Source organism: Scyliorhinus torazame, chromosome 10 (genome assembly GCF_047496885.1).
Source record: "Scyliorhinus torazame isolate Kashiwa2021f chromosome 10, sScyTor2.1, whole genome shotgun sequence".
Classification (NCBI taxonomy): domain Eukaryota; kingdom Metazoa; phylum Chordata; class Chondrichthyes; order Carcharhiniformes; family Scyliorhinidae; genus Scyliorhinus; species Scyliorhinus torazame.
In genome coordinates, this window is record NC_092716.1 from 132918283 (window position 1) to 132936774 (window position 18492).

The 18492-nt window shown below is 52.0% G+C and overlaps 1 protein-coding gene across 1 annotated transcript in view; it reads left to right on the top strand.

The window, feature by feature from the left end:
• Positions 1–8288: 8288 nt before the first annotated feature.
• Positions 8289–18492, top strand: part of fnbp4 (formin binding protein 4) — a 56295-nt gene continuing 46091 nt past the window's right edge. Inside the window, 1 exon segment of the mRNA XM_072518764.1 lies at positions 8289–8673. Coding sequence (XP_072374865.1) covers positions 8571–8673 — 103 coding nt within the window. The 5' untranslated portion in view covers positions 8289–8570.

Here is an 18492-nt window from a genome sequence, read left to right on the forward strand (position 1 = left end):
CTTCCTTAATTCTAATTACGTTTGCTTTAGAGTTGCCAGGTATCTTTCGATACCGCCACAAGGTTCAAACCCGAATACTGATCAAATATTCGGTACACCAGTTAGTTAGTTCAATGTCAATACTATTTATTTACATACACCGCAATGTCTACTCATGCACGAAATACTACAGGCTAAACTATCACTACTGCTAAATCCTATACTCAGCTTCGGGCGCCCACTCAGTCAGAGGAACAATGGCCGTTGTTCGGTTCTGAGGCTGCTGGGATCGAAGTGGTAGAGGGGAACAGCGAAGGTCGTCCGTCTGGTAGCGAGCTTTGACCTTGGACTTACTTGCTTCTTTGTAGCAGGTGGAAGGGTCTCGCCGCTGTCAAAGCCGATTCCAAGAGAGCGATTCTCTCTTGGGGCCTTCTTCTTATACCCAAATGGGGTTTCGCACGCTTTTGGGCGGGCCTTGAACTTGGCCCCAATTAATTGGGCCATTTCTTGATCATTCGCATTGATCCTGACCAATAAAGGGGTGGGTGCCCTGATGGCTGGGCGTGTCGGTGGCCGTTGGCCTGCGTTGTTTTCTCCTTTCAGTTTGGGGAACTGGGGTTCTGGGTCTGGGGCCAGATCGGTTACTTAAGTATCTCCCTTTGTTCCCGGAGATGGACCATCCATATGCTAATGGGCCTACAGTTTCAGTCTCGTCTGGGAGCTGTTTCTCCAATATGCAGACAGGCTCTGTGCCTGCCTGCTTTCTTAACATTGTCCATTTTTCCCTGCAATCCTTGCAAATGTCCATTTTATATTCTGGAAGTGGCCATCCCAGATGGCTACAGTTTTCATTTGTGAAGACAGAGCCAAAGTCTGTGTTTAGTTCCTCAGCCATTTCTTTGTCCCCTATTATACATTCCCCTGTTTCTGACTGTAAGGGACCTACATTTGTCTTCACCAATCTTTTTCTCTTCACATACCTATATCAACTTTTACAGTCAGTTTTTATGTTCCCTGCAAGCTTACTCTCATTCTCTATGTTTCCCTTTTTAATCAATCCTTTGGTCCTTCTTTGCTGAATTATAAACTGTTGCTAATCCTCAGACCCGTTGTTTTTCTTGGCCAATTTGTATGCGTCTTCCTTGGATCAAATACCATCTCTAATTTCTCTTGTAAACCATGGGTTGACCAACTTTCCCGTTTTACTTTTGTGCCAGACATGAATAAACAATTGTTGCAGTTCCACCATGCGCTCCTTAAATAACAGTAAGAAACTATCTATATTTATCTTAAAAACATTTAATGAAGGAGCTTCAACTGCTTCACTGGGCAAGGAATTTCAGATTCACAACCCTTTGGGTGAAGAAGTTCCTCCTAAACTCAGTCCTAAATCTACTTCCCTTTATTTTGCGGCTATGCCTCCTAGTTCTGATTACACCTGCCAGTGGAAACAACCTGCCCGCATCTATCCTATCTATTCCCTTCATAATTTTATGTTTCTATAAGATCCCCCCCCCCCCCCCCCGCCCCGCCACATCCTTCTAAATTCCAACGAGTAGTCCCAGTCTACTCAATCTCTCTTCATAATGTTTGCCATTGTCTATCCACTGTCATCCCTTTAAGTAATATTCCCCAATTCATCAAAGCCAATTCACACCTCATTTCATCGTAGTCTCCTTTGCTAACATTCAGGATCGTAGTCTCAGAATCAACTGAGTAGCATTGTGGATAGCACAATTGCTTCACAGCTCCAGGGTCCCAGGTTCGATTCCGGCTTGGGTCACTGTGCGGAGTTTGCACATCCTCCCCGTGTGTGCGTGGGTTTCCTCCGGGTGCTCCGGTTTACTCCCACAGTCCAAAGATGTGCAGGTTAGGTGGCTTGGCCATGATAAATTGCCCTTAGTGTTCAAAATTGCCCTTAGTGTTGGGTGGGGTTACTGGGTTATGGGGATCGGGTGGAGGTGTTGACCTTGGGTAGGGTGCTCTTTCCAAGAGCCGATGCAGTCTCGATGGGCCGAATGGCCTCCTTCTGCACTGTAAATTCTATGTTAATCTAAACTACTTGACTCTCCATTTTGGTGAAAACTGCTATATTATGGTTGTTTATCCCCGAGGATGCACAACTAGATTACCAATGATTCCATTGTCATTACACAGTACCCAGTCTAGGGTGGCCTGTGCTCTAGTTGGCTCAACATATTGGTCCAGAAAACCATCCCATATACATTCTAGGAATTCCTCCTCTACGGTATTGTGGATAATTTGACTTGCCCAATCTATATGCAGATTAAACTCACCCATAATTACAGATATTTCTTTATCGCATGGATCTCTAATTTCCTGTTTATTGCCATAACCAACAAAACAACTGCAGTTTGGAGGCCTATATATGACACCCACTAACATTGTTTGCCTCTTGGTGTTTCAATGTGCCAAGAAGAGCACCAAATGTACCTGAAAATGAGGTGGCAAGCAGGCAAGGCTCAGTACATGTTAAACAGTGGAAAGTGCACGTGACAGAGTGCTAAGCTTACCCACAACAAACAGATCAGATTAAATCCCAGTAGTGCTGTCTCATTCACAACTCCTCAGATAATGAGGCACCATGCAGCAAGACCTGGACAACATCTAGTTATGGGAGGATGAATAACAAGTATCATTCTTCTGATGCAAGTATCAGGCTGTGACCATTTCCAACAAGAGAGAGAATGACCATCACTTCTTGGAAACTCAATGGCATTCCCACCCCAGCAATATACTGGAAATTCACCATTGATGAGAAACTCAACTCAACTAGCCACAATAATACTGTGGTACAAGAATAGATCAGAGGCTGCCAATACCGCAGTGAGCACTTCACCTCCTGACTCCCCATAACCCTGCCCACCATCTACAAGTTACAAATTAGGAGTGTGATTGAATTCTATCCACGTGCCTAGATAAGTGTAGCACCAACGACACTCAAGATGCTCGACAGCATCCAGGATGAACCAGCCTGCTTGATCAGCACCCAATCCACCATTTTAAATACCCTCTCGGTATATCAGTGGAGTAATTTGGCTGCAGTGTTTACCATCCAGGATGAACTGCAGTAAAGTCCCCAAGCTAAAACAATGCAGTCTGCTCCCAGATTCACGCTCTCAACTCTGGGATCTAAAAATCATGATAAGTCACCCCCTTCAATTACACCTGTTAAATACCCTGTGGTGAAGGCTCGTCGATCCTGGAGATTTATCCATTTTCAATTTCATTTGTCCCAGCACTTATTTTTAACATATTCAAATATTTGAGTTTTCATTCCAAGGTATTTTACCCACTGATAAACACCACTGATCATACACTGCGTGTATTACAGTACTGCCATTGTACTCCAGTCATTACAGTAAATCCCGGCCTGCTGGCTCCACCCAGCAGGTTCTGTATAAAAATATACGCTCTCCTGCGCTGCCCCCAATCTGGTCCCAGCTGCAGGAGACTTAACATCGAGCACAATAAAACCTCAATTGTTCACCATTCGTCTCGTAGTCATTGATGGTACATCAATTTATTGTGCTAGAATTTGAAGATGAACGTCTTACTCAAGCCGGATCGCCTGGAGCTGAACCCTCATGAAGCCGACGCCATAGCCACTTTCGAGCACTGGCTAGCCTGCTTTGAAGGATATCTCGGAGCATCCACAGAAGTCATCTCAGACCCACAGAAGCTCCAAATACTCTACACACGGGTGAGCCCACAAATTTTCCTCCTCATTCGGAACGCTCCCACTTACACGGAAGTGATGGAACTGCTGAAAGGACAGTACATCAAGACTGTTAATCAGGTATTCGCCAGGCAGCTCCTGGCCACGAGACGGCAACTCCCGGGGGAGTCCCAGGACGATTTCTTGCGTGCTTTGCGGATACTTGGCAGAAACTGTAATTGCCAGGCGGTGTCAGCAGTCCAACACCCAGAACTGCTGATCAGAGACGCCTATGTCACGATTAAGTCCAATTATGTCCGCCAGCGATTATTAGCGGGGGGTACACTCGGCCTTACAGAGACTGTACAGCTCGCTAACTCCTTAGAAGTGGCCACCCGCAATCTGGAGTCCTACACCTCCGACCGCGCCGCATCCTTGTGGGCGTCATGGGCCCTACCATCATCCGACCTGGGTGCACCGCAAGCCTGCGCCGCGCGGCAGACAGGTAACTCCGGAGGCCCCAAATGCTACTTTTGTGGCCAGAACAAGCACCTCAGACAACGCTGCCCAGCACGGAGTGCGGCCTGCAACGGGTGTGACAAGAAGGGCCACCTCGTCTCCATTTGTCAGGCCCGATCGGTTGCTGCCGTTTCCAGGCCCAGCATCGCTACACCCCCCACGTGCGATCCAGGGGTGCCGCCATCTTCGCCGCCGCCCGCCATGTTCGGCCCGTGGGTGCCGCCATCTTTAATGGCGTCCGCCATGTGCGCCGCCATCTTAGAACGTACCCCAGGTCCCCTGCTCGCCTGGCCATCCGCTGGCCGCCGATACCAATCGGCCCTCCCACCAACTTCCGCAGCTCGCCTCCATCACTCTCGATCAGTCTCGGCCTCGCAACCTCGCGACCGCTACAACGACCGTACGGGTCAGCGGGCACGAGACAACCTGCCTCTTCGACTCCGGGAGCACGGAGAGTTTCATCCACCCAGCCACGGTAAGGTGCTGTTCCCTCCCGGTTCTCCCCGTCACCCAGAAAATCTCCCTGGCCTCCGGATCCCATTCCGTACAGATCCAGGGGTACTGCGTCGCGACCCTCTCGGTACAGGGCGTAGAGTACAGCAACTTCAGACTCTACGTCCTCCCCCACCTCTGCGCTGCCCTGTTACTGGGTCTCGATTTTCAGTGCCACCTCCAGAGCCTTACTCTGAAGTTCGGCGGACCCCTGCCCCTCCTCACCGTCTGTGGCCTCACGACCCTTAAGGTCGATCCAGCCTCGCTTTTCGCGAACCTCACCCCGGACTGTAAGCCCGTCGCCACGAGGAGCATATGGTACAGTGCACAGGTCAAGACCTTTATCAGGTCGGAGGTCCAACGGCTTCTGTGGGAGGAGGTCATTGAGGCCAGTAACAGCCCCTGGAGAGCTCAATTGGTGGTAGTTAAGACTGGGGAGAAACAACGGATGGTCATCGACTACAGTCAGACGATCAACCGGTACACGCAGCTCGATGCGTACCCCTTCCATGCATATCTGCCATGGTCAATCAGATTGCTCAGTATCAAGTCTTCTCCACCGTTGACTTGAAATCTGCATACCACCAGCTCCCCATCCACCCGGAGGACCACCAATGCACTGCATTTGAAGCAGATGGCCGCCTCTGCCATTTCCTTAGGGTTCCCTTCAGCGTCACCAATGGGGTCTTGGTCTTCCAGCGAGAGATGGACCGAATGGTTGACCAGTATGGATTGTGGGCCACGTTCCCGTATCTGGATAACGTCACCATCTGCGGCCACGACAAGCAGGACCATGAAGCGAATCTCCAGAAATTCCTCCACACCGCTAAACTCCTCAACCTTACCTATAAGGAGAAATGTGTTTTCCGCACAACCCGCTTTGCCATTCTTGGCTACGTTGTGGAAAATGGAGTCCTAGGGCCCGACCCCGACTGCCCCCTCCTGGAACACCCCTCCCTCACTGTCCCAAGGTTCTGAAACGATGCCTGGGATTCTTCTCATGTTATGCCCAGTGGTCCCTAATTATGCGGACGAGGCCCGCCCACTCATCAAGTCCACCATTTTCCCCCTGACGGCTGAGGCCCACCGGGCCTTCAACCACATCAAGGCAGACATCGCCAAAGCCACGATGCACGCAGTCGACGAGTCCCTCCCCTTTCAGGTTGAGAGCGACGCATCGGACGTGGCTCTGTTCACCACCCTCAACCAGATGGGCAGACCCGTGGCTTTCTTCTCTCGCACCCTCCATGCCTCCGAAATTCGCACTCCTCTGTCGAAAAGGAGGCCCAAGCCATTGTGGAAGCTATGCGACATTGGAGGCATTATACGGGCCGGCAGGAGATTCACTCTCCTCACTGACCAACGGTCGGTTGCCTTCATGCTTAGTAACACACAGCGGGGCAAGATTAAGAACGACAAGATCTTGAGGTTGAGGATCGAACTCTCCACCTATAACTAGGAGATCTTGTATCGCCCGAGGAAGCTCAATGAGCCCCCAGATGCCTTATCCGGCGGTACATGTGCCAGCGCACAAGTAGACTGGCTTTGGGCTCTCCACAATGACCTCTATCACCCTGTTCTTCCATTTTATCAAGGCCCGCAAGCTGCCTTTCTCCATCGAGGAGGTCAGGACTGTGACCGAGGACTGCCAGGTCTGCGCGGAGTGCAAACCCCACTTCTACCGGCCGGACAGAGCACACCTGGTAAAGGCCTCCCGCCCCTTTGAGCACCTCAGTATCGACTTCAAAGGGCCCCTCCCCTCCACTGACCGTAACGTGCACTTTCTCAATATCATTGAGTACTCCCGTTTCCCTTTTGCCATCTCATGCCGACATGACTTCTGCCACGGTAAATAAAGTCCTGCACAGTATTTTCACCTTGTTCGGTTTCCTCACCTACATCCATAGCGAACGGGGATCCTCCTTCATGAGCGATGAGCTGCGTCAGTTCGTGCTCAGCAAAGGCATCGCCTCGATCAGGACGACCAGCTACATACCCCCGGGGAAATGGGCAGGTGGAGTGGTCTGGAAGGCCGTCTCGCTGGCCCTTCGGTCTAAGAGTCTCCCGGTATCCTGCTGGCAGGAGGTCCTCCCCGATGCGCTCCACTCCATCCGGTCGCTCCTGTGCACTGCTAACAATGAGACTCCTCATGAACGTGTGTTTGCCTTCCCTAGGAAGTCCACCTCCGGGGTCTCGCTCCCAACCCGGCTGACAGTTCCTGGGCCCATCCTCCTCCGGAAGCATGCGAGGAGCCATAAATTAGACCCTCTCGTCGAAAAAGTCCTCCTCCTCCATACGAACCCACAGTACACCTACGTGGCACACCATGATGGACGACAGGATAGTCTCCCTCCGGGACCTGGCACCCGCTGGTTCCCCATCCACCATCACCACCACCCCCGACCTGGTACCGTACCCTCCCCCTCCGGTTACCACTCCTGCCTCTGCGCCGTTCACCCCCCCCACCAGCGACTATCACCGCAACCCTCACCCTGGCAACGCCCGTCCCCCCCACCGGATCCACGACTGGGTGAAGGAGAGGACAACACGCTCCCGGAGTCGCATCGGCAGCCACAACACAACTGGGATTGAGGCGATCGCAGCGGAGGGTCAAAGCCCCCGACAGACTCGACCTGTAACGTCGCTTCACCCCCGCTGGACTTTTTTAAACAGGGGGTGAATGTGGTAAACACCACTGATCATACACTGCGTGTATTACGGTGCTGCGATTGTACGCCAGTCATTACAGTAAACCCTGGCCTGCTGGCTCCACCCAGCAGGCTCTGTATAAAAGTGTACGCTCTTCTGATCTGCCCCCCATTCTGGTTCCAGCTGCAGGAGACTTAACATCTAGCACAATAAAGCCTCAATTGTTCACCATTGGTCTCGGAGTCATTGATGGTACATCACCCACATGGTTCACTGGGGAAATGGATGCTGTGCATAAATTGAATAGATCAACGTTGAATGAAGGGCAGCACGGTAGCATTGTGGATAGCACAATTGCTTCACAGCTCCAGGGTCCCAGGTTCGATTCCGGCTTGGGTCACTGTCTGTGCGGAGTCTGCACATCCTCCCCGTGTCTGCGTGGGTTTCCTCCGGGTGCTCCGGTTTCCTCCCACAGTCCAAAGATGTGCAGGTTTGGTGGATTGGCCAATGATAAATTGCCCTTAGTGTCCAAAATTGCCCTTAGTGTTGGGTGGGGTTACTGGGTTATGGGGATAGGGTGGAGGTGTTAACCTTGGGTAGGTTGCTCTTTCCAAGAGCCGGTGCAGACTCGAGGTGCAGACTCGATGGGCCGAATGGCCTCCTTCTGCACTGTAAATTCTATGACAATCTGTTATTACTTTCTGATCTTTCCCCACCTGGATCTGTCTTTAATAGACCCAAGTCTCTGCTATCTGACTATATTGATTGAAGTTTTGATGATTAGTTGTGAATGAGGGGCCGTTCTCCGGAGGGGCCGCTCTCCGGTGAGACGGGCCTGGTCTCCGGTGTGAGGTGCAGGGCATGGAAACGGGGCGTGCAACCCTGCTGCGCACGGGCCGAGCCCAGTGACGGGCAGGCACTCTGACGTCACACCTATTTAAATGCATTAACGTGTTGACGTCAGCACGCAGAGCTCCGGTTGGTCCCGGAGGGAGAGACGGAAAAGGAGACGGAGGCCGAAGTCAGAGAGAGGCAGGCAGGCCCGGCGTGGAGGGAGCTTGGCAGGCCCGGCGTGGAGGGAGCTTGGCAGGCCCGGCGAGGAGGGAGCTTGGCAGGCCCGGCGAGGAGGGAGCTTGGCAGGCCCGGCGAGGAGGGCGCCAGCGAAGAGACCGAGGCCCAGCGAAGACCGGGAGGCGGCCGGCCTTCTCCGCCCTGCACAAGCGGCTGAGCTGCGACCTGGAAGCGGGTCTCGATGGGGAAGAAGACGCGGATCAACCTGCCGCAAAGCCGGCGGCGGCCCATCCTGCAGCTGGAGCCTGGCCACAAGAAGGAGGATCGCGGCTCGGGTTCAGAAGGTGAGTTGGACCAGCCGGCCCGGGGCTGGACGCCGCGGCCTGTCCCCGCCATCTGCCCAGCGAGGGCTGGTCCCTGCCACTCTGTCCGGGGCGGGGGGGTGGTCCCTGCCACTCTGTCCCGGGGGGGGGCGGTCCCTGCCACTCTGTCCCTGCCACTCTGTCCGGGGGGGGCGAGGGCTGGTCCCTGCCACTCTGTCCCGGGGGGGGGGCGGGGGTGGTGGTCTCTGTCACTCTGTCCTGGGGGGGCGGGGGGGTGGTCCCTGCCACTCTGTCCTGGGGGGGGCGGGGGGTGGTCCCTGCCACTCTGTCCTGGGGGGGTGGTCCCTGCCACTCTGTCCTGGGGGGGTGGTCCCTGCCACTCTGTCCCCGGTGGGGGGGGGGGGGGGTGGGGTGGGGCGGTCCCTGCCACTCTGTCCGGGGGGGGGGGGGGGGCGGTCCCTGCCACTCTGTCCGGGGGGGGGGGGGGGGGGCGGTCCCTGCCACTCTGTCCGGGGGGGGGGGGGGGGGCGGTCCCTGCCACTCTGTCCCGGGGGAGGGGGCGGTCCCTGCCACTCTGTCCCGGGGGGGGGGGGGGGGCGATCTCTGCCCGGGGGATACTGTCCCTGCCACTCTGCCCCAGGAGGCCTGTCCCCGCCACATGAAAAGGAATGGGGATGTAAGGCAGGAATTCAAGGAGCTCTGGTGGAAACTTAGATCTAGGACACAGTTATTATCTCTGGGTTGTTACCCGTGCCACGTGATAGCGAGACGAGGAATAGGGAGAGAGAAGAGTTGAACACGTGGCTACGGGGATGGTGCAGGAGGGAAGGTTTCAGATTTCTGGATAGTTGGGGCTCATTCTGGGGTCGGTGGGACCTCTACAAACTGGATGGTCTGAATCTGGACCAGAGGGGTACCAATATTCTGGGGGGAAATTTGCTAATGCTCTTTGGGAGGGTTTAAACTAGTTCAGCAGGGGCTTGGGAACCTGAATTGTAGCTCCAGTATACAGGAGGTTGAGGGTAGTGAGGTCATGAGTAGGGTTTCAAAGTTGCAGGAGTGTACCGGCAGGCAGGAAGGTGGTTTAAAGTGTGTCTTCATCAATGCCAGGAGCATCCGGAATAAGGTGGGTGAACTTGCGGCATGGGTTGGTACCTGGGACTTTGATGTTGTGGCCATTTCGGAGACATGGATAGAGCAGGGACAGGAATGGTTGTTCAGGTGCCAGGATTTAGATATTTCAGTAAGCTCAGGGAAGGTGGTAAAAGAGGGGGAGGGGTGGCATTGTTAGTCAAGGACAGTATTACGGTGGCAGAAAGGACGTTTGATGAGGACTCGTCTACTGAGGTTGTCTCCGAAAAGTTCCAGAGATGTAGAGGAGAGGATTGCAAAGATGATTCTGGACAGGAGCGAAAGCAACAGGGTAGTTGTAATGGGGGACTTTAACTTTCCAAATATTGACAGGAAGCGCTGTAGTTCGAGTACATTAGATGGGTCCGTTTTTGTCCAATGTGTGCAGGAGGGTTTCCTGACACAGCATGTCGATAGGCCAACGAGAGGCGAGGCCATATTGGATTTGGTACTGGGTAATGAACCAGGACAGGTGTTAGATTTGGAGGTAGGTGAGCACTTTGGTGATAGTGACCGCAATTCGATTACGTTTACTTTAGTGATACAAAGAACAAAGAAATGTACAGCACAGGAACAGGCCCTTCGGCCCTCCAAGCCCGTGCCGACCATACTGCCCGACTAAACTACAATCTTCTACACTTCCTGGGTCCGTATCCTTCTATTCCCATCCTATTCATATATTTGTCAAGATGCCCCTTAAATGTCCCTATCGTCCCTGCCTCCACTACCTCCTCCGGTAGTGAGTTCCAGGCACCCACTACCCTCTGCGTAAAAAACTTGCCTCGTACGTCTACTCTAAACTTTGCCCCTCTCACCTTAAACCTATGCCCCCTAGTAATTGACCCCTCTACCCTGGGGAAAAGCCTCTGACTATCCACTCTGTCTATGCCCCTCATAATTTTGTATACCTCTATCAGGTCGCCCCTCAACCTCCTTCGTTCCAGTGAGAACAAACCGAGTTTATTCAATCGCTCCTCATAGCTTATGCCCTCCATACCAGGCAACATTCTGGTAAATCTCTTCTGCACCCTCTCTAAAGCCTCCACATCCTTCTGGTAGTGTGGCGACCAGAATTGAACACTATACTCCAAGTGTGGCCTAACTAAGGTTCTATACAGCTGCAACATGACTTGCCAATTCTTATACTCAATGCCCCGGCCAATGAAGGCAAGCATGCCGTATGCCTTCTTGACTACCTTCTCCACCTGTGTAGCCCCTTTCAGTGATCTGTGGACCTGTACTCCTAGATCTCTTTGACTTTCAATACTCTTGAGGGTTCTACCATTCACTGTATATTCCCTACCTGCATTAGCCCTTCCAAAATGCATTACCTCACATTTGTCCAGGTTAAACTCCATCTGCCATCTCTCCGCCCAAGTCTCCAGACAATCTAAATCCTGCTGTATCCTCAGACAGTCCTCATCGCTATCCGCAATTCCACCAACCTTTGTGTCGTCTGCAAACTTACTAATCAGACCAGTTACATTTTCCTCCAAATCATTTATATATACTACAAAGAGCAAAGGTCCCAGCACTGATCCCTGTGGAACACCACTGGTCACAGCCCTCCAATTAGAAAAGCATCCCTCCATTGCTACCCTCTGCCTTCTATGGCCTAGCCAGTTCTGTATCCACCTTGCCAGTTCACCCCTGATCCCGTGTGACTTCACCTTTTGTACTAGTCTACCATGAGGGACCTTGTCAAAGGCCTTACTGAAGTCCATATAGACAACATCTACTGCCCTACCTGCACCAATGGAAAGGGATAGGTATATACCGCAGGGCAAGAGTTATATCTGGGGGAAATGCAATTATGATGCGATGAGGCAAGCCTTAGGATACATCGGATGGAGAGGAAAACTGCAGGGGATGGGCACAATGGAAATGTGGAGCTTATTCAAGGAACAGCTACTGCATGTCCTTGATAAGTATGTACCTGTCAGGCAGGGTGGAAGTGGTCGAGGGAGGGAACCGTGGTTTACTAAAGCAGTCGAAACACTTGTCAAGAGGAAGAAGGAGACTTGGGTAAAGATGAGACATGAAGGTTCAGTTAGGGCGCTCGAGAGTTACAAGTTAGCTAGGAAGGACCTAAAGACAATGTTGTAGAGGAGAATACTGAGATTCAGGCTACTAGACTAGAAAGGCTTGAGGTTCACAAGGAGGAGATGTTAGCAATTCTGGAAAGTGTGAAAATAGATAAGTCCCTGGGCCGGATGGGATTTATTCTAGGATTCTCTGGGAAGCTAGGGAGGAGATTGCTGAGCCTTTGGCTTTGATCTTTAAGTCATCTTTGTCTACAGGAATAGTGCCAGAAGACTGGAGGATAGCAAATGTTGTCCCCTTGTTCAAGAAGGGGAGTAGAGACAACCCCAGTAACTATAGACCAGTGAGCCTTACTTCTGTTGTGGGCAAAGTCTTGGAAAGGTTTATAAGAGATAGGATGTATAATCATCTGGAAAGGAATAATTTGATTAGAGATAGTCAACATGGTTTTGTGAAGGGTAGGTTGTGCCTCACAAACCTTATTGAGTTCTTTGAGAAAGTGATCAAACAGGTGGATGAGGGTAAAGCAGTTGATGTGGTGTATATGGATTTCAGTAAAGCGTTTGGTAAGGTTCCCCATGGTAGGCTACTGTAGAAAATACGGAGGCATGGGATTCAGGGTGATTTAGCAGTTTGGATCAGAAATTGGCTAGCTGGAAGAAGACAAAGGGTGGTGGTTGATGGGAAATGTTCAGAATGGAGTCCAGTAACTAGTGGTGTACCACAAGGATCTGTTTTGGGGCCACTGCTGTTTGTCATTTTTATAAATGACCTGGAGGAGGGCGTGGAAGGATGGGTGAGTAAATTTGCAGATGACACTAAAGTCGGTGGAGTTGTGGACAGTGCGGAAGGATGTTACAAGTTACAGAGGGACATAGATAAGCTGCAGCGCTGGGCTGCGAGGTGGCAAATGGAGTTTAATGCAGAAAAGTGTGAGGTGATTCATTTTGGAAGGAATAACAGGAAGACAGAGTACTGGGCTAATGGTAAGATTCTTGGCAGTGTGGATGAGCAGCGATCTCGGTGTCCATGTACATAGATCCCTGAAAGTTGCCATCCAGGTTGAGAGGGTTGTTAAGAAGGCGTACGGTGGTTAGCTTTTATTGGTAGAGGGATTGAGTTTAGGAGCCATGAGGTCATGTTGCAGCTATACAACACTCTGGTGCGGCCGCATTTGGAGTATTGCGTGCAATTCTGGTCGCTGCATTCTCGGAAGGATGTGGAAGCATTGGAAAGGGTGCAGAGGAGATTTACCAGAATGGTGCCTAGTATGGAGGGAAGATTCCTTGTGAGGAAAGGCTGAGGGACTTGAGGCTGTTTTCGTTAGAGAAGAAGGTTAAGAGGTGACTTAATTGAGGCATACAAGATATGATCAGAGGATTGGATAGGGTGGACAGTGAGAGCCTTTTTCCTCGGATGGCGATGTCTAGAACGAGGGGACATAGCTTTAAATTGAGGGGAGATAGATATAAGACAGATGTCAGAGGTCGGTTCTTTACTCCGAGAGTAGTAAGGGCGTGGAATGCCCTGCCTGCAACAGTAGTGAACTCGCCAACACTAAGGACATTCAAATGGTCATTGGATAGACATATGGACAATAAGGGAATAGTGTAAATGGGCTTTAGTGGTTTCACTGGTCGGCGCAACATCGAGGACCGAAGGGCCTGTACTGCGCTGTAATGTTCCATGTTCTAACACTCTCAGGACAGGTACAGCAGGGGGTTAGATACAGAGTAAAGCTCCCTCTACACTGTCTCCATCAAACACTCCCAGGACAGGTACAGCACGGGGTTAGCTACAGACTAAAGCTCGCTCTACACTATCCCATCAAACATTTCCAGGACAGGTACAGCACGGAGTGGGGTACCGAATAAAGCTCCCCCTACTCTGTCCCTGTCAAACCCTCCCCGACAGGTACAGCATGGAGTTAGATACAGAGTAAAGCTCCCTCTACACTGTCCCATCAAACATTCCCATGACCGGTACAGCACGGAGTTAGGTACAGAATAATGCTTCCTCTATGCTGTCCATCAAACACTTCTGAGACATTGGATTTTCTTTGAAGTTTCGGGCATTTGTGAGACCTCACTTGAGTGTACTATGTACAGTTTTGGTCTCCTGAATTGCAAGCTGATCTAAATGCTTTCAAAGCAGTTCACATGGGTTCACCGGATTAGAACATATAGTGCAGAAGGAGGCCATTCGGCCAATCGAGTCTGCACCGACCCACTTAAGCCTTCACTTCCACCCTAACCCAATAACCCCATCTAACCTTTTTTTATAAAAAATAATTTTTATTAAAGGTTTTCATAAAATATCAATAACAAAATTAAAAAGAAACCCAACAGGGTTCAGTACAAAACACAGTCCAGAAAACAACCCTCCATACCCCCTCTTCCCCCCCCCCCCCCCTCCCCCCTGTACATAAATAATAAATTAACATTGACACCCCGACTTAATACAACAAGTATATACAACCCCTCAGACCCTCCAGTGTAAATAACAAAAACAAAAGAAAATGGACCCCCCCCCTGAGTTGCTGCTGCCATTGACCAATGTCTACCGCTCTGCCAGGAAGTCTAAGAACGGTTGCCACCGCCTAAAGAACCCTTGTACCGACCCTCTCAAGGTGAATTTCACCCTCTCCAACTTAATAAACCCTGCCATATCGCTGATCAAGGATTCCATGCTTGGGGGCCTTCATCCTTCCACTGAAGAAGAATCCTTCGCCGGGCTACAAGGGACGCAAAGGACAGAATTCCGGCCTCTTTCGCCTCCTGCACTCCCGGCTCCTCTGCCACCCCAAATATTGCGAGCCCCCAGCCCGGCTTGACCCTTGATCCTACCACCCTTGACACCGTCCTCGCTATGCCCTTCCAAAATTCCTCCAGCGCTGGGCATGCCCAGAACATATGGGTGTGGTTTGCTGGGCTCCCTGAGCACCTAACACACCTGTCCTCACCCCCAAAGAACCGGTTCATCCTTTTCCCGGTCATGTGTGCCCTGTGCAGCACCTTAAACTGTATGAGGCTGAGCCTCATGCACGATGAGGAAGAGTTCACCCTCTCCAGGGCATCTGCCCACGTCCCTTCCTCAATTTCCTCTCCCAACTCCTCCCACTTACCTTTTACCTCCACCACCGAGGCCGCGTCCTCCTCCTGCATCACCTGGTAAGTTTCCGAGATCTCTTCCCCCCCCCCCCCCCCCCCAAGAGCATCCTGTACTGCATCCATGCAGCCCCCTCCCCTCCATCACCCACTTGCGCACGATCGTCGCATTGGCGGCCCAGTAGTACACAGAGGTTGGGCAGCGCCCCCCCCCCCCCATCTCTACTCCGCACCAGGAACACCCTTCTCACCCTTGGAGTCCCTCGCGCCCACACAAACTCCATTATACTCCTGTTAACCCGTCTGAAAAAAGCCTTCGGGATAAACACGGGGAGGCACTGGAACAGGAACAAAAACCTTGGGAGCACCGTCATTTTGATTGACTGCACCCTACCCGCCAAGGACAGCGGCAACACGTCCCACCTCTTGAACTCCTCCTCCATTTGCTCCACCAGCCTTGTAAAATTAAGCCTATGCAGGGCCCCCCAGCTCCTGGCCACCTGGGCTCCCAGATACCTGAAGCTCCTCTCTGCCTTTTTTAGTGGGAGCTCGCCAATCCCCCTCTCCTGGTTCCCTGGATGAACTACGAACAGCTCGCTCTTCCCCATGTTGAGCTTGTACCCCGAAAAGTCCCCGAATTCCCTAAGAATCCTCATTACCTCCGGCATTCCTCCCACCGGGTCCGCCACATACAGCAGCAGGTCATCCTCATTAAGTGACACCCTATGCTCCTCCCCACCCCACACCAACCCCCTCCAGTTCCTTGACTCCCTCAGTGCCATAGCCAGGGGTTCAATCGCCAGTGCGAAGAGCAGGGGGGACAGGGGACACCCCTGCCTCATCCCTCGACGCAACCGAAAGTACTCCGACTTACTCTTGTTTGTGGCCACACTCGCCATCGGGACCCCGTACAACAGCCTAACCCACCTGACAAACCCCTCCCCAAACCCAAACCTCCTCAGCACCTCCCACAGGTACCCCCACTCTACCCTATCGAAGGCTTTCTCAGCGTCCATCGCCACCACTATCTCCCCCTCCCTCGCCGGCATCATTATAACGTTCAAAAGCCTCCACACATTCGCGTTCAACTACCTCCCCTTCACAAACCCCGTCTGGTCTTCATGGATGATCTGTGGCACACAATTCTCAATCCTCGTGGCTGAGACCTTCGCCAGCACCTTTGCATCTACATTTAGCAAGGAAATCGGTCTGTAAGACCCACATTGCAGGGGATCCTTGTCCCGCTTCAGGATCAAGGAGATCAGTCCCGGGACATCGTCCGAGGCAAAGCCCCCCCCCTCCCTTGCCTCATTGAAGGTCCTAACTAACAGCGGGCCCAACGGGTCCATATATTTTTTTTATAGAATTTGACCGGCAAACCGTCCGGCCCAGGTGCGTTCCCCGCCTGCATGCTTCCTATCCCGTTGATCAGCTCCTCCAGCCCAATCGGGGGCCCCCAATCCCGCCACCAGTCCCTCTTCCACCTTTGGAAACCTCAATTGGTCCAGGAAGCAGCCCATCCCTCCCTCCCGTGGGGGCTCGGATCGGTACAATTCCTCATAGAAGTCCCTGAAGACCCCATTGATGCCAGCTCCACTCCGCACCATACTCTCCTGTCCTTGACTCCCCCGATCTCCCTAGCTGCGTCCCGCTTCCAAAGCTGATGCGCCAGCATCCGGCTTGCCATTTCCCCATACTCGTAAATCGCCCCCTGGGCCTTCCTCCACTGCACCTCTGCCTTTCCTGGTGGTCACCAGGTCGAATTCAGCTTTGAGGCTGCGCCTCTTCCTCAACAATCCTTCCTCGGGCTCCTCCACATACCCCCTGTCTACCCTCACCATCTCCCCCACCAGCCTCCCCCCCCCCCCCCCCCCCCCCCCCCCCCCCCCGGCTCCCTCTGCTCCTTGTGGGCTCTAACGGAGATCAGCTCACCCCTCACCACTGCCTTCAGTGCCTCCCATACCATCCCCACTCTGACCTCCCCGTTGTCGTTCGTCTCCAGGTACCTCTCTATACTTCCTCGGACCCGCTTGCTCACCTCCTCGTCCGCCAACAGCCCCGCCTCCAAGCGCCACAACGGGCGCTGGTCCCTCTCCCCCATCTCCAAGTCCACCCAACGCGGGGCGAAATGGCTTGCCGAATACTCAGTATCCTCTACTCTCGCTATCAACGCCCTGCTCAAGATGAAAAAGTCGATTCGGGAATAAGCCTTATGGACATGTGAGAAGAATGAAAATTCCCTAGCCCCCGGCCTTGCAAATCTCCAAGGGTCCACCCCTCCCATCTGGTCCATAAACCCCTCAGCACTCTAGCCGCCGCCGGCGATCCAGTGCCAGACCCATCTAACCTTTTTGGACACTAAGGGTAATTTAGCATGGCCAATCCACCTAACCTGCAGGTCTTTGGACTGTGGAGGGAAACGGGAGCACCCGGAGGAAACCCACGCAGACACGGAAAACATGCAGACTCCGCACAGACAGTGACCCAGCAGGGAATCGCACCTGGGACCCTGGCTCTGTGAAGCCACAGTGCTAACCACTATGCTATCGTGCTGCCCTTGCTGTGATGAGGGGGTTATGTTTTGAAGAAGAAAAGTTGGGTCATTATCCACTGAAGTTTAGAAGAGAAGTTCTCTTGTTGAAACATATAAGATCATGAGGGGACTTCATGTTGAAAGCATGTTTCCCCTTGTTTGAAGGGATGAAATATAAGGGGCCTTCCATTTAAGACAGATGAGAATTTTTCTGAGGGTTGTGAATTTGTGGAATTCGCCTCATCGAATGTGGTGGAGGCAGAACCATTGAATATTTTTAAGATAGTGGTAGATAGATTCTTGATTGATGAAGTCAAAGATTATTGGGTGACAGGCAGGAAATTAAAATGGAGGCATTAATCACATCAGCTATGATCTTATCAAATGGTGGAGCAGGCTCAAGGGGCCAAGTGGCTGACTCCTAATTCCTATGTTGGTATGTAAGTTTAATCATATGCACATAATCCAGTAACAAAGCTGAAATAATATGGCATCCTATGTGACTACTATTCTTGATTTGTCGGCAGCCTATAACACGAGTGACTACAGCATTCCCCTCCATCCAGTTCCTCTGTCACCCAGCTGAATGGGACTACATTGTCTGGCTGTGTTCTCATCCATCTATTTGTAGTCTGGCAATCACTTGCAATGGCTTCTTTTCTGCTCCTGTGCCGTTATTGTTCATTTCCCCAAGGGTCTATCCGTGCACCCCCTTCTATTTCTCATATACCTGCTGCCCCTCAGCAGTATCACAGGAAGCAGCTCAGGCTCCATGCATACTTTCCAGCTCTTAACCTCAGCACCATTTCTCACAATCTCTTCATTGTCTGATTTGTCACAATCTCTTCATTGTCTGATTTGTCACAATTCAAGATTGGGAAGACTAAAGTCATTGTCTGCTGCTCGAAAGGGAGACATGGTGAAATTTTTTTTGTCCTTCCCGTCAGGACAAATGCAAGAGTGCCAAATTTCAAACAAGCGCAACAATTTACACTACAGGAGAAAAGGGTGTTTAACAGTGGACTC